Source organism: Peromyscus eremicus, chromosome 8b, assembly GCF_949786415.1.
Source record: "Peromyscus eremicus chromosome 8b, PerEre_H2_v1, whole genome shotgun sequence".
Taxonomy (NCBI): domain Eukaryota; kingdom Metazoa; phylum Chordata; class Mammalia; order Rodentia; family Cricetidae; genus Peromyscus; species Peromyscus eremicus.
This window is the reverse complement of record NC_081424.1, coordinates 59,476,559-59,491,527: the sequence shown is the minus strand read 5'-3', so window position 1 is coordinate 59,491,527 and position 14,969 is coordinate 59,476,559. Positions and strand designations below refer to the sequence as shown.

The 14,969-nt window shown below is 48.7% G+C and overlaps 1 protein-coding gene across 13 annotated transcripts in view; it reads right to left on the bottom strand.

Moving 5' to 3' along the window:
* The window catches only part of Rnaset2 (ribonuclease T2), a 42,119-nt gene that overhangs the window by 13,803 nt on the left and 13,347 nt on the right, over positions 1 to 14,969 (bottom strand). For 12 of the 13 annotated variants that reach the window (XM_059272878.1, XM_059272877.1, XM_059272869.1 and 9 more), the window contains one exon: positions 1,361 to 1,421. Coding sequence is in view for 2 of the 13 variants with exons in the window: in XM_059272869.1 (XP_059128852.1) it covers positions 1,361 to 1,421 (61 nt within the window). In the remaining 11 variants the exon portion in view is untranslated. Of the gene's footprint in view, positions 1 to 1,360; positions 1,422 to 3,273; positions 3,420 to 14,969 lie in introns of those variants that run through there. The other variant, XM_059272868.1, reaches the window with a different exon arrangement.

Here is a 14,969-nt window from a genome sequence, read left to right as displayed (position 1 = left end):
AGGGCTGCATAAGAGGATGATTGGACCATGGGCCTGGGTACCAGGTGTTTGGAAGGGTCTACACTTGGCTGTATCTAGTAAGGGAGAGGGCTTTTGCCTCACCCCGTGGCACTGTTATAAAAAGCCCTTTTGAATAAAGTTCTGGGCCAATGGATAAGGATCCAGGTCCTCCCGAAGCTATCCTGTGTTTCTATCTGTTTCTCTCCCCTCTGTATTTCTATCTAAATCTCTTATCCCTCAATCCTAGAGAGTACCCTGGGGGTAAAAGGTGGGAGCAGGTCCCCCACAGCTACACTTGGCTGTATGGTGTGCTTTGATCTTGCAAGGGGGAGGTCTTTTGCCTCCCCCCTTGGCATATTATAAAAAGTCCTTCTGAATAAAGCTCTGGGCTATTGGCTATTGGCCCAGGCCCCTGCGAAGCTATCCCGTGTCTCTGTCTTTCTCCTCGTCGTCTAGGTCTATCTTTCTACCTCATGTTTTCTCATTCCTCTCTCCTCCACCCAAGAACCCCTCGAAAGGTGGGAGCAGGTCAGAGCTGGACTCTCACAGACTCCCACATAAGATGAGGCCCTACTAGGTCAGGCTGGCCCTAAATCAAATTACTGTTCTCCTGAGAGATGGGGTGCTGTGTGTGGAGTTTGAATGAGATTGGCTCCCACAGGCTCATAGTCCCATAGTCCCCAACTGGTGGACTCTTTGGGAAGGATCAGGTATGGCTTTACTGAAGGAGGTTTACTGCTGGAGGTGAGCTCTGAAGTTTCAAAAGCCCATGCCATCCCCGGTATCTCTCTCTCTCTCTGCCTCCTGTTTGTATCTCAAGACGTGAGCACTCAGCTACTGCTACCTGCTCCTGCACTGTGCCCGCCGGCCACCTGGCCACCAGGATCCCCTCCATGATGGTCATGGACTCCAACCCTCGGAAACTAAGTTCCAACAAAAAAACCCTCTTGCTTCTACAAGTTCCCTCGGTCATGGTATCTCATCATGGCAACAAAAAAAAAAAAAATAACTTAATACACCACGTGAAGAAGGCAGGCATTGGAGCAGTGCACAGTTAAGTCTAGGACACCAAGGACTGTCATCTCTAGTAGGAGCTGGGCAAGAGGATGGAACAAAGGCTCCCAAGAAGAACTAGTCCTACTGCCTTGTTTCTGGTTTCCAGCTCCAGTACTGAGAGGGAGCGTACTTCCAATGTTCTAAGCCACCACCCCCTCAAATCCAACTCATGCAAGTCACCTGTCAGGAGGTCCAGTCACACTACAGCCACTGCACAGGTTTAATAATACCCCTGACATACAAGGCGGACACTTGTGCATAGAAAGCAACTCATACAGGTTTACTGGATCAAAACAGCGCTCACCTTGCAGACTGTTGGGGGCCAGTGCTGGGTCAGAATTAGTTTTTTCCACTCGTGGCTGCCACTGTTAAAAGACAAACAGGTTTTTCAAGGATGTTTTAAAGTGGCAGAAGCTCACCCATCCCATCAACCACTCCTTCAACACTGAGAGTCTACGGGACTAGACAGACTACCAGGAACACAGTCCCCTACCTCCTGAGGTACACACCACAGAGGAAGGCAGAGAACACTCTAAGAACATGTATACTGTGGCACCTATTTGTGAGTAAGGGAGACTATACACACAATGGAAGAGGACAGGTGGGCCAGGGGTATAGCCAGGAAGGCCTGGGGATGGAAAGTAACTGAGTAATAAGCTGTCCTTTTCAGGCTGCTCAGGTAGTTTATATGAATACAGACTCATAATCCCTTAGCTGTCCTTGTGAACTCCTGAGGCTCTAAAAGTTTACCCCACCTCCGCAATTCATGTGGCAAAACATGACCTGAAATAGCACAAAAGTACTGTCAATATCATATTCCGCACTTAACTTCACTCACCACCCTGCTCATGGGGTGCTACCTCAGAGACCACTATGGATATGTTACCTAGAGCCTGGCCTGTGCATGATCCCCGGTCATGTGTGTTAGCCACAGCCTAACCCGGGGAAGCAGCCTTGTCACATGTTATCTAGGGCATGCTATGTGCTCTATGCCTTGTCACGTTACCTGGACCAAACTGCTTATATCACGAGCCTGTGAATGGAGGCTCTCCCAAGCCAGAGACTTTCCAGGGGGACCGTGGAGCTGTAGCGTGGTTGTCCCCAAGGGTCCACGTGTTGGAGGCAGAGTTTAAGCAACAATGGGGGAGTTTTCAAGATATGGGACCGACTGGGACGCATCAGGTCACTGGTGGTATGCCCTTGGACAGAATTACAGTAGTTCTCCTGGGATCCTGACAACTGCCATAAAAGCCTACACGGATGATGAAAGCGTTCTCCAGAGAGGAGACGGAACACATTGAAAGTTAAAGCTCTGGCCATCATCCCCAGTACAGAAACTTTGTTTGCAAAGAGTCACACTGAGCTGGGGAGGTAAGACAGCAGGCTTAGAATAAAACTCAAACTACCTCTATTTGTAATTCAGACAAGAAGGCACGTCTGTTTAATAAGAGATCGCGGTACTCCAATACTCCAGGAGGAAGTCACTGGGAAGCTAAAGGGAAACTCACCCAATACAAGGGATTCACCTGGCCTTGGGGCTTACCTTAATCCTATGCCTAACCATTCTATCAGCCGCATACATTAGGCTGGTTAAAGGAGAACTGAGCACTACAGCCTAAGATCCTCAGCTAACCCTCATTGCCTCAAGTACTTTTCTATTTTCTATATCTTAGCTGCTCACAGGTATTAACTGTGCTGTGCCGGGGCAGGTTTGTGAGCAGTAGGGCTCCAAGATCACACTTAGATAGGGACTAACTTTTGCTTGCACACACACACACACCATGCACACCACAACCACGCCTCGCCACCGATGAATGGGCCCTACTTTAGATAAATATAAAAGCAAACACATGCAACTGGTTTTCAGTAACTCTCTGGGAACACAGTACTTCGTGCGAGCAACTAAGCCCTCCCTTTTCCGCTCCAGTGGTGTAAACACAAGAAACTTCTACTGATCGACTGTTAACGCAGAAGAGTGGGAAAAAGTCAAAATGTGTTCGGGGATTAACCTGGCAGAACTGAAGCAAGTGGACAGATTACCAAGAGCTCGCCCGTGTGTCCCAGAGAGAACTAAGGGGCGCGTGAGAGCGCGCGGGGGCGGGGGCAGCCCCCAGCTGGAAAACTTCAAAAAGAGGAAGAAGGGTACGGTTCGTTCTGGTCTAGCCACCAGCCTCCAGCCCTGCCGGCCGGCTGGCCCTGCACCGCGCCGGCGCTCACCTCCACAGCGGGCCCGCCCCGCACAGGCACCACAGCGCCAGGCCCCAAGCCAGCACGGAGAGCCGGCCCGGGAGCGCGCCGCGAACCGCCGCCGCCGCCGGTGCCATCGCGCTGCCCAGGGCTCCGCAGCCTCCCAGCAGCCTCCGCGCGCGCCGGCTCGACAGCCCGACTGCCCGTGGCAGCAGCTGCAGCCCGGCTTCCGCCCGCCGGGCGAGCACCGCCCCGTCACCCCCAAAGCCACGCCCCGCAGCCCCAGGCGGACACGCCCCCCAAAGGCCCATCCCGGGAAGTCCCCATGCTGCCTGCAGCTCCCGACGCCTCCGGACTGACTCGACCCCCGTGCCTTGTGCCTCCCCCCAGCCAAAGAGAACAGGTCTCAACCGGTTCGGCCCTGACAGACACGCACCCCACGCTCCTGCTCCGGACGCCCACCTGACCGACTCGCTCCCTAGCTGCAAGCATGACCTCCCCAGCTTTGGAGGGACACGCCCCCCACGCCCCAGCCCCCCTTCCGACCTCACCCCCTTCACGCTGCACCCCACCTGGTGCACCTCGTGCCCTGCGCCCTGTCGCCCGCCCCCCACACAAAGCCACGCCCCCTCCGCTCGCAGCCCACCCCTCCACTCCCCCTCCTCCCACCTCCGCACCCCCATCCTCACCCCCAACTCCCGCACCTGAGGCTCCATTGCTTTAGGCACGTGCGTGCGTGCAAGCCTCCAGCCCCAGGCACACCGGGCCCACGAGGAGGGGAACGCGCGAGGGGCCATGTGTAATGCTCTCCTCCAGGCCTGACCTTGTGGGAATAGCACCACCGTTTAAAGTCAAGATATCTGATGATCCAGGGTACAGTCTGCCATTCCCGCCAGACTGAAGCGAGGCCCGTGCCATTTGCCCCCCTCCACCACCACCATTGCTACTGGGGGCGCGGGAAAGCCCTGCTGCGTCTGGATGGGGAGGGCCAACCAACCATACCCCTTCTGTGCCTTGTTTAATTCTTTGCCAGGAGTGTCCAGTTCCGCACCCGTGGGCAGCACACCGCCAAGGATAGGTACAATGTGGCTCAACACAAAATCAGAAGCTGACTTCAAACATGAGGGTTTTGGGGAGGTTCTTTTTTTTGCAAAGTTTTAAAAACAATTTCATGATTCGCCAGGATAAGCGTTGTGGATAATAAATACATTGTGTCACATTGTCAAAAGGTTGGACACCCAAGTCTAGATAATGCAGGCACACCCACGGTTCTGTTTTCTCTCTCATGGATAAAAATAGCTATTTAAAGAAAAAACAAAACAAAACAAAACCCAATACCCAAAATCCAACTTCAACCTCAGCCCTGTCTGTTTAAACATCTCAGAGAAGCCTGCTTTGGCACTTCCTAAGGCCAGGCGTTATTAGGGAGGGTTGTGGCAGGGGATGGACTCCCCACAATCATGGGAGGGGTGATGTAATCGTTTATGAGAGTCTCCTGGCTCAGCTCCAAGTGTTGGAGTGTGGCTCTAGCACTGTACCAGGGACCAAGCTCTTCTTAGAGAGGGTGAGCCAACCTCCTCTGCCTGGGAGTGGAGAGCTTAGCGATGCTTGGGTAATGGGGGGTTGTTCCATTGGACTTGGTGAGGAGCAGGAATTCACAGGCACAGTATCTGGCCTTGGCCTGCCTTTTGTTTTGTTTTGTTTGTTTGTTTGTTTGTTTGTTTCAAGACAGGGTTTCTCTGTGTAGCTTTTGTGCCTTTCCTGGAACTCACTTGGTAGTCCAGGCTGGCCTTGAACTCACAGAGATCCTCCTGGCTCTTCCTCTGAGTGCTGGGATTAAAGGCGTGCACCACCGGCGGCCTGCCTTTTATTTAGGTCACTGGGGAAGAGACGGTGCCTGCAGTAAACCATTTTTCAGGCCCCAACGAGTGAGGGGTTTGGTTTTGTAACATCGTTTGGAAGGAGCCACCCGGCTACTTCTTCGTTCTCAGCACAGGTCTCTCATCCCGAGAATTACATACCACCTACTATTCTCAGAGCACGGGCCTCCTGCTTCCCCTCCCCTCTCACTCGCATGGAGCCTTCAAGTCCCTGTACTTCATCTTGTGACTATAGTTTTGATTCCCTGAGTGGGCGGCTTGTTTTTGAGACTCAGTATGGAGCTATGGCTGACCTGGAATCTGCTATGCAGACCAGACTGGTCTCGAGCTCACAGAGATCAGCCTGCCTCTGCTGGATCAAATGTAAGGCCAGGAGCCTCCAAGGTGTGTAAGTTCTCAGCCTCCCAAAGGCTGGATGTGAACCTGGAGTAAGTGTCCAGCGGGATCCTAAACAGCCCCATGCAGCGTGATGACCAGAGAAATGTTTGCAATAGGAAAGGGAGAGAGGCTAACTGCCTTACCAGGAAGCCAGGCATCAGGGAGGTGGAGATTCTGGGGGCGATCTTATTGGCTCCCATAACACAGTGTGAGGGGGCAAATGATGAGGTTTAAGGGGTGGAGTTTGCGGGTGTAGCCTCCGGTCCTTGGAGGAAGTGGGTAGCAGGCAGTGATGGTCATGTCCATGAGCAGATGTCCTTCAATCTATTCAGACCCCAGAAACCAGCATGCTTTCATGGCATGACCTTTTAGTGACCTCCCAGTCTTAACACCTAGATTTGGATTCCCATGGCAATTTTTGTTAGATTATATTGTGGTAATGAACTGTTTCCTTTCCAGATGCATCTATAACTCATGGATTTTTATTGTTGTTTTGTTGTTGTTGTTTTGATGTTTTGTTTATTTTGCTCTGGACCTAGGCTGGGGAAAAAATACCAAAAAAAAAAAAAAAAAAAAAAAAAAAAAAAAGCCTCCAAATGGCAGAGTTATGTTTTTGATGCCCAAACACATTGTTCTGATGCTTCATCATCCAGTGGAATTCTTTTGGTCAGAAAGTACAGGACTAGCCTGGACCTGATTTACAAATGGCTAGAGTGAGCAGCGTCTATGAGTACAAATGTGTCAGTTGTCAGCAACTAGCTGAGCACTGTACAGCAATCTAAGATGCCAAGTGTCAGAAAGCAAACCTTTAAAACACCACATACCCTGATACTTGCATGTTCTCAGGAAATTAGACCCTGGGAATGTGGCGGGCGGGGGCAGCCGCCAGCCAGAACAAACAGGAAGCGTGCCGGTTGCATTCAAAGCGGACACTGCTGGATGGTTTCCAATGGCAAGGCTGGGCAAGGGTCAAGGTGTGTAGATTAGGCCCCTTCAAACAAGAAGGGCAAACACCAGAGCTCTTGGTCTGAGGCCCGAGCATCTGGACTGTGTGAGGAGAGACAGGCTTTAGAGCTGAGGGCATGTCCTGGTTAATAGGAAGAACCTGGGCTTCCGTTCAGACGTTCCCAGGGACGAGCACTGTGAACCAGGCAAGCTAACTGGCTTCTTTCCAGCCTCCTTTGCACATTTGAGAACAGAAAAGCCACAGTCTGAGTACCCGCCATGTGGTTTAGACAGAAAGTGTCAGCAATGGTGTCAGGCGTCATTACACCCAATCCTCCGGAAGATTCCATGGTCGTTTTCATTTCCTAGGACAGAGGCTGGGGACCTTGTAGTTGGGACAGGCAAATCAAAGCTTCCTGATGGAAACTGCCTTGGACTTGATTGTAGACTTGTGTAAGTTCCTTCTTATCCCATCAGTTGTGGATTCGGAAGAGCTTTGCCGATCTGTGGGGAATCTTATTTTAAAACTCCTTTGCAGTCTGCGTCTTGAGAAAGGCCAGCTCTGGTTTGTTCTGCCATTTCTCTTCTTGAGGTACCTTGCCGTGTCAGGCTGGCTATTGTTGGACATATTTTATAGAGTTGTTGTGTTCTGAGTTATGAGTGTGACAAAATGGGGACAGGAGAGAATGGAAGAGTCTTCTCAGGTGTTTCTTGAAATGTCGTTTTTTTTCTTGTAGATGTCACAGAGATAACTAGAGCTATGAGAAAGAAGCAAAATAAACCAAACACCCTGATGCTCTGTCATGTGAAGTGTGTTATCTCTGTCCTTTAATATTCCACAGTCAAGTTTTGTACCTCTGACCAAAACATCATCTGCACAATTTTACCCTAAAAACCTATTATCTGTATATTTCTGACTTGTTTTACAAAAGATATTTACTCTGAAAAAAAAAAAAAGAAAGAAAACTGAGCTTACTCACACACAGTCACGTGTATAGACACCCACGTTCACCTATAAACACTCCTACACGGGTATTATGAAAGGCTGTTTACTTGAGCTTTTTAAAGCCTCATCTTGAGGGAAATAAGCCAGCCATAGCAGACTCAACATGAATGTGGGGGGTGGGGTGAGCAACCAAAAGCCATGCCTGCACCTCCAGAGTTACTGCAGCCTCTACTCAGTTTCCTCTGTCTTGGGACCCTTGCTGAAAAATAAAAGCTGAGCATGTACAGATGACCTTTATCAAGATCCCCACTAAAGTCTGACCTACATAAAGGGACCCCCTCTGTTCCAGCACCCAGCCCCTGACAATCCCAGCTGTGAATTTGAATGTTTGCCCCTCAGACACTTGTTGAAATTTGACCTCCACTGTGAGGTATTCACAGGCTAGAGATGGAATCCAACCTTGGATTGCAGGGGTGGGCTTATGGGGTTCAGTTAAGATTGAATAAGGTCACAGGCGGAACCCTCCCAATTGTATCTGTGGCTTTAGAAAGAGAGAGATTAGAGGATACAACACAAGACGTCCCTGTCTCAAAGTTGTTACTGCACCACCTTGGGACGCTATCAACCAGGTAACTGCCAATCACCAGAGCCAGCAACAGTGTGTGGGCTTTTACCTCCAAGTGAGACAAATACACTCCCCTCTTCTTAACTTCCTTAGTCTGTAGTATGGTGTGGTGGTATTGTGTTCCCTGAAATATTGTGCACACTAATAAATTTATCTGGGGTCAGAGAACAGAGCAGCCACAATATTAAACATAGAGGATAGGCAGTGGTAGCACACGCCTTTAATCCTAGCATTCCAGAGGCAGAAATCTACCTGGATCTCTGTGTGTTCAAGGATTCAGCTAAGCATGGTGACTCACGCCTTTAATCCCAGGGAGTGATGGCAGAAAGCAGAAAGGTATATAAGGCATGAAGACCAGAAACTAGAAGCTTTTGGCTGGTTAAGCTTTTAGGCTTTGAGCAGCACAGTTCAGCTGAGATCCATTCTGGATGAGGACTCAGAGGCTTCCAGTCTGAGGAAACAGGATCAGATGAGGAATTGGAGAGGTGAGGATGGCTGTGGCTTGTTCTGCTTCTCTGATCTTCCAGCGTTCACCCCAATAACTGGCTTAGGTTTGATTTAATTAATAAGACCTTTTAAGATTCATGCTACAGTATTGTGTTATTAACAACAAAAAACAGACTAAGACAAGCTGAGACCCAGACATCAGGAAGCAGTTAAGTTTCCCAGATGTTACATTTCTATCACTGTGATAAATTACCTGAACAATTAAAAGGAGGAAATGTTTATTTAGGGTCAAGGTTTAAGATGTATCAGGCCAGGGTCACTTTGTTCTGCTGTTCCATGGTGAGGCAGAACATCATGTTGGAAGGGCATGCTGATAGAAACGGGGGAAAGGGGGTTGGGGGTGGGGTTGTGGGGGGGCTTCAGATCTAGGCCCCAAGAGGACACACCCAGCTGCCTAAAATACAGTTGCCATCACCTTCCAATCAGTTAGAAAGCCCCCAATGAATAAGCCATTGATGAGCTCAGAGCCCTTAGGATCCAATCAGAAATCCCATTGGCTGGCAACCAAGATCTTTTGGGTGCATTTTAGGTACATACTATAACATTCTTGTCATATTGATAGTGGTGGTCAGTGTCTGGACCAGGTGTCTCCCGGCTCTTGGCATCTTATTCAAAGAAACAAAAGCTCACACATTTTGCAAAGTAGAGAGGAAACTTTAGCCTAAGCAAAGCAATGGTACAGGCCGAATAAACACTGTCAAGATTGACAGCAGGTCACATGAGTGAAAGTCCTCAAGGGCCCCAATTGGGGTTCAGAAGAAGAACGGATTTGGCTGCTAAGGGGCATAGTAAGGGTGGTTTTCTGTTTTGATTGACAGGCTTTTAAGTTATACAACCTTTACCACGCATATCCCTTTCTATGATGCGTCTGATTTTAAGTATACATGTATCCAACTATTCACAGGCATAAGGTGGTAATAGGGGATTCTCCCTACAGGTTCACTCCGAAGACAGTTTGTTTTATTGCACATGTTCCCAAAGCTAGAGGTCAGATCAGCCCTCACACCTTCAAACCTGGACATAACTGGAATACGATAGAATAGAGTCTAAGTTTGAGGGTGGTCATGAGAAGAAATCCATTGTTTCTTCTGTCCATTATCTCCACTGTTCAAAGAGGCATGTGCATGCAGCACAATGCAATAGAGGACCTAGGTCACCACAGCTTCTTAGATGCCTTGTTCAGAGAGAGGCTTGTGTGTCTAGAACACGCAGGTCAGGTTCTCAGGCTGCAGAGACAAAGCCAAGTAGAATCCCATGTTGTTGAACTGTCCCATTCTTGCCTGCTGGGAAGCCTTGTCTAACTTTGCACCCCACAGAATGTACGAACATACTCAATGCTTGTGCATGCCACTAAGCTTTGGGGGTAACTTGTTGCATCACCATGGCAACTGGAGGAAAAGATTGTCAATGGAGGAACAGACAAACGGGATAGGATGGAAGACACATTTCTTTGAGTTTGATTGTTTTGTAGAATTGATCTTGGCACAGTGCATACATTCTTTGTAATTATGAAGCCAAATTTGATTCTTAAAATGGCAACCCCTAATAACAAAAAAAAAAAAAGTAGAAGGGCCGAGTGGAATTAAGATGTGGGAGGGTTGCCACATGTCATAGTGGGATATTTCACCAGGGAAACCAAAACTAAAACAACAAAAAATGTAAAAGCAATCAGACTGTTTTCGGTTTCCATTTTGTTAATGATTGCGTAGTATTGTTACTGGGAATCCAAATCCATAGAGCAAATAAGTAATGGCAGTAATGGTGGGGATGTCTGATGCATAAAAGAACAAGAATGAAAATTAGAGATGTGAGATGGCTCAGCTGCCGAGCCCGGCAAACTCGAGTTTGAGAACCGACTCCCTGGAGCTGTCCTCTGAGCCTCACGGGCAGGCTGTGGCGCACGTGCATCCCTACACATACATGCACACACACACACACACACACACACACACACACACACACACACACATAAAAACAAATGAACAAATGTACAAAAAGGGTTTAAAAAATAACGATAAGGTAACCTAATAAAGGAATTTTAAGTTAATTAAAACCCCAGGGATAATGAGCACCTCAGGGCCGTAAACACCCTTAAGACAAGAGCATCTGAGTACACATCTTCACTAAAAGGAGCCGGGACCTCTTAGAGAAGTCTAGTCTTTGGGGGCAGCAGAGGAGACAGCAGAGGAGTGAGAGCTAGGAGACCCAAAGCACCGTGGGCCAAGGCAGAACCTGGGAAGCTAGTTTCAGGTGACGCTCATAGCCAGAATGGACTGTTTTGTTCAGCACAAAAAGAATAGCTGTGTCAGGCTGTGGCGGCGCCTTTAATCCCAGCACCTAGGAGGCAGAGGCAGGGGGATCTCTGTGAGTTCGAGGCCAGCCTGGTCTACAGAGTGAGATCAAGGACAGCCAGGGTTACACAGAGAAACACTGTGCTGTGGAATGTTTTGTATGTTGTGAATATGTGTAGCTCTGATTGGTTGATAAATAAAACGCTGATTGGCCAGTAGTCAGACAGGAAGCATAGGCCGGACAAAGAGACAGGGAGAATTCTGGGAACAGAAAGGCTGAGTCAGTAGATGCCAGCCAGCTGTCCAGGGAGCAGCATGTAATGGCATACCGGTAAAGCCACGGAACACGTGGAGACATGTAGATTAATAGAAATGGGCTGAGTTTAAGAGTAAGAACTAGTCAGTGGTAGGCCTGAGCTAATGGCTGAGCAGTTTTAATTAATATAAGCTTCTGTGTATTTACTTGGGTCTGAGCGGCTGCGGACCAGGCGGGACACAGAAAAGCCTTCAGTTACAGAAACACTGTCTCAATAAAACAAAGCAAAACAACAACAAAAGAATAACTGTGACAGATAAAAAGATCCATATATGTAAAAGTATGTGAACATACAATAGAAAGGAAGGAAGGAAGGAGGGAGGGAGTGGGGGGAAGAAAAGGAAGGAGGAAGCGAGGAAGGGAGGAAGGGAGGGAGGGAGGGAGGAAGGTAGATCCTCATTGATCACCTTGGGGCATGCATAGGAATAGTTCTGAATTCCAAAAATGTGTGAGCGGAGGGTGGTCTTCAGTTCATCTCCTGCTCTGTGTCAGCTGCACCTCAGGTTAGCCAAGTAATCTGAAGTCCCCATCGGCATTACACCAAAAGAAGTAGCCAGGCATGGAGGCGCACACACACACACACACACACACACACCGCCGCCCCATGGGATGCAGCGGACACACAGCACACCTTCATGCAGCTGTGAAGTCCTGGCGCTGCTCTGCTTTTCTGCTGTTGTCTGGGGCTGTAGCTTCAGGTTCCGTGACACTTACTTTGTGGTCATTTGCAGCAGGAACCTTTGAGTCCCCAGTTCCTCGGCCACGGCTACGCGGGTTGGTACTCCAACCAAGCTCCCTCTGTCAAGGGGTGCTGTGCTTTGGAATTCTGTGTGTAGCAACCACAGCCAGCCTCAGGGTGGACTTCTTGGCACTAGGCTCATCCTTTGGAACCCTGCTTGGGAGTCAGGGGTGGGAGACGGCCCTGTTGGTTTCTGTGTTAAAGAAAGCCCACCATGAGTTCACAGTGACGAGATTTGGAGATGACACTTCGGAGGAGAGCCTCTCTCACCTGGGTTCTCGGTTGTTTCGGGCTTTCCCGCTTCCCTTTAATGTCTTACAAGCGTTTGGCCACAGATTAACAAGGGGATTCTGTTTTGTCTAAATGGCACCCTGCTCCATCTTCAAAATATAACTAGTCATTAAAGTAATTTTCCCTGGTCCCTGGGGCAGACTCTGTTTTAGAAAGCCGGTTAAACCACAGAAAAGCCTCCCTGGACCAGATGGAGGTGGCGGCACTCAGCTGGCCTCTGCTAATTTAAAGCCAACATGATCCCATCGTAATTTACTTTCATCGGTGTTTTAGAAGCCTGGCGGAGGCGGGGGCCACTTGGTGCATTGTTAATATTAACCGTCTCATGTGTCTGTCAAGACAGACTTCAGAGAGATGTGTAGGGGGTGGAGAGAGTGTGAAAGTGGGTGCTGGGGGAAGAGACAGAAGGCTACACTACCTCAGCAGCCACAGAACACCGTGTGAAAACACTCCAAGATGCAGCCAGCCATGCGTGTAAGCTGTAACACTGGGAACCTGCTTTCCTGGGGACCGGTGGTTGTCCCTGTTACGACACCAGCCGCGATCAAAGCACCTGCTGGTGACACTGTCGTCCCACCTGCTTCCTCCTGTCTGCTGGCCAGAACACCTTGTGTGGTTCCTGCCCTCCAAACTCGGTCTCTTCAAACCCCTGCAGGGCCTAGCTGACACGGGACAGAGCTGACTCCTGATCTTGCACACTGCCACTGTCCTGTGACTTGGAGAGGCATGTGGTGACATACGTGGGCTTACTCATTTATTGTTTCATTCTTCCTCCAGCCACTCAATCCAAAACACTCTGTCCACAGATGTCCAACCATAATGCTAAGAAAAAGCAGTATAGCAGTTGCTGGATCAGCACATACTTGACTTTCATTATCTTGTCCAGTTTTTCTAAGATACTTGTGTCTAGAAAATCAAGTGTCTGTGCCCCCTCACGGAGGCAGAAAGTGATGATGCTTGGTGTGTGTCAAAGTAGACACATCTAAGAACAGTGTGCTGGCAACAGCCCAGAGCCCCAGGGCATTGGTAGCATTTCTTCATAGTATAGTAGCTCCAGCAAACATTTTTTTAAGCAGTGTTATTGAATACTTAGCAGTAGCCCAGAGGGGCTGTTCATGTCCTCCCACCATCATCCTGGTGTTGTGGAATATTATTTTAAGGTGTGTTACTTTTGTTTATGTTACATTTGTTTAACCCTGTGAAGCTGTGTTACTTTGCCTGTCTAAAACACTTGATGCTCTAATAAAGAACTGAACAGCCAATAGTGAGGCAGGAGAAAGGATAGGCGGGGCTGGCAGGAAGAAAGAATATATAGAGGGAGAAATCTGGGAAGAAAAAAGAAGCCAGAGAAGAAGGAGGACTCAAGGGCCAGCCACCCAGCTACACAGCCAGCCATGGAGTAAGAGTAAGATTTACAGAAGTAAGAGAACAGAGAAAACCCAGAGGCAAAAGGTAGACGGAATAAGCTAAGATAAGGAAAGCTGACTAGAAATAAGCCAAGCTAAGGCCGGACATTTATAAGAAATAATAAGACTCCATGTGATTTATTTGGGAGCTGGGTGGCAGGCCCCCAAAAGAGTGAAAAACAAACACCACTCTCCTGGAACATCACCTGGCAAGAGCTAACATATTCTTCGTGACAGTGATCCTTAAAGCACTTGGTCCCAAGCACCCTTTACACCCCAAAAACCTTATGTTCCCAGCCTTTGTATTTAAGGACGTCTACGGTAATGGTGGTCAGGGATTGGGGCACACGTTTCCAGGTTCTTGATGTCTTGATGTCAAGACTGAAGTAAAGCTTCAAGTAAATTCAAGATTGCAAAGTAGCAAGAACACTTCATTCCAAGCAGAGAGTGCAGATGAGAAAGACATACCCTGTCAAGAGTGACAGCAGGCAGGCTGGCGCAGGGGGCTCAGCAGCTAAGGGCAGAGGATGTTCTTCCAGAGGACCTGGGTTCAATTCCCGGCACCCACATGGCAGCTCACAACTGTCACTCCAGTTCCAGGGGACCTGGCACCCTCACATGGACATACATGCGGGCAAGACACTAATGCATATACAAATAAATAAATCTTTTTTTTTAAGAGTGGCAACAGGCCACATGAGTGAAGGTACTCATGGACTCTAATTATCTTGAGAGTCTTTATAGGGTTCAAGAGAGGGAGTTTTGGTTGCTGAGGAGCGTATCATAGACAGTTCTCTAATTTATTGACAGGCTTGTATCACTTAAGCCTTAGCTTACTGTGCATTCCCATAAAGCATCTGATTTTCATCATATACATGTCGAATTATACATACGTATAAGATGATAAGTAGGGAATTCTCCCCTAGAAACTCACTCAGAGGCCACAGTTTGCTTTGTTGCTCATGCACACAAACCGGTTCAGACTAGATCAGCTCTCCTCCACCCTGCCTACCCTTGTACCCGACATAACTGGAGAATGACTGTATAAAATCGGTGGCCATTAAGAGGAGGAGAAACTAATCCCATTGTTCGGAGCGGGGTTACATGCAGCTTGATGCCGGTGGGGGTCCTGGGTTGCTAATAGGTTGCTAGGTGTGTTATTAGGAAAAGGGCATTGCATTGCCCAGGCCAATGAGTCCCAGTTTGCTAAGCTATTCCATATTTGTCCACATCTACATTATTGCAAATTAAAACTGAGAACATTTTAAAAACACTAATAAAAATAGCTGCAATAAACCATTCAATTACTCCCAAGGAGTCCGTTCACTCTGCCCACCACGCAGGCTCTGCGGGTCAAAGGCAGGTTGTCTGCCTTGGTGGCAAATGCCCCTACCCACTGAAC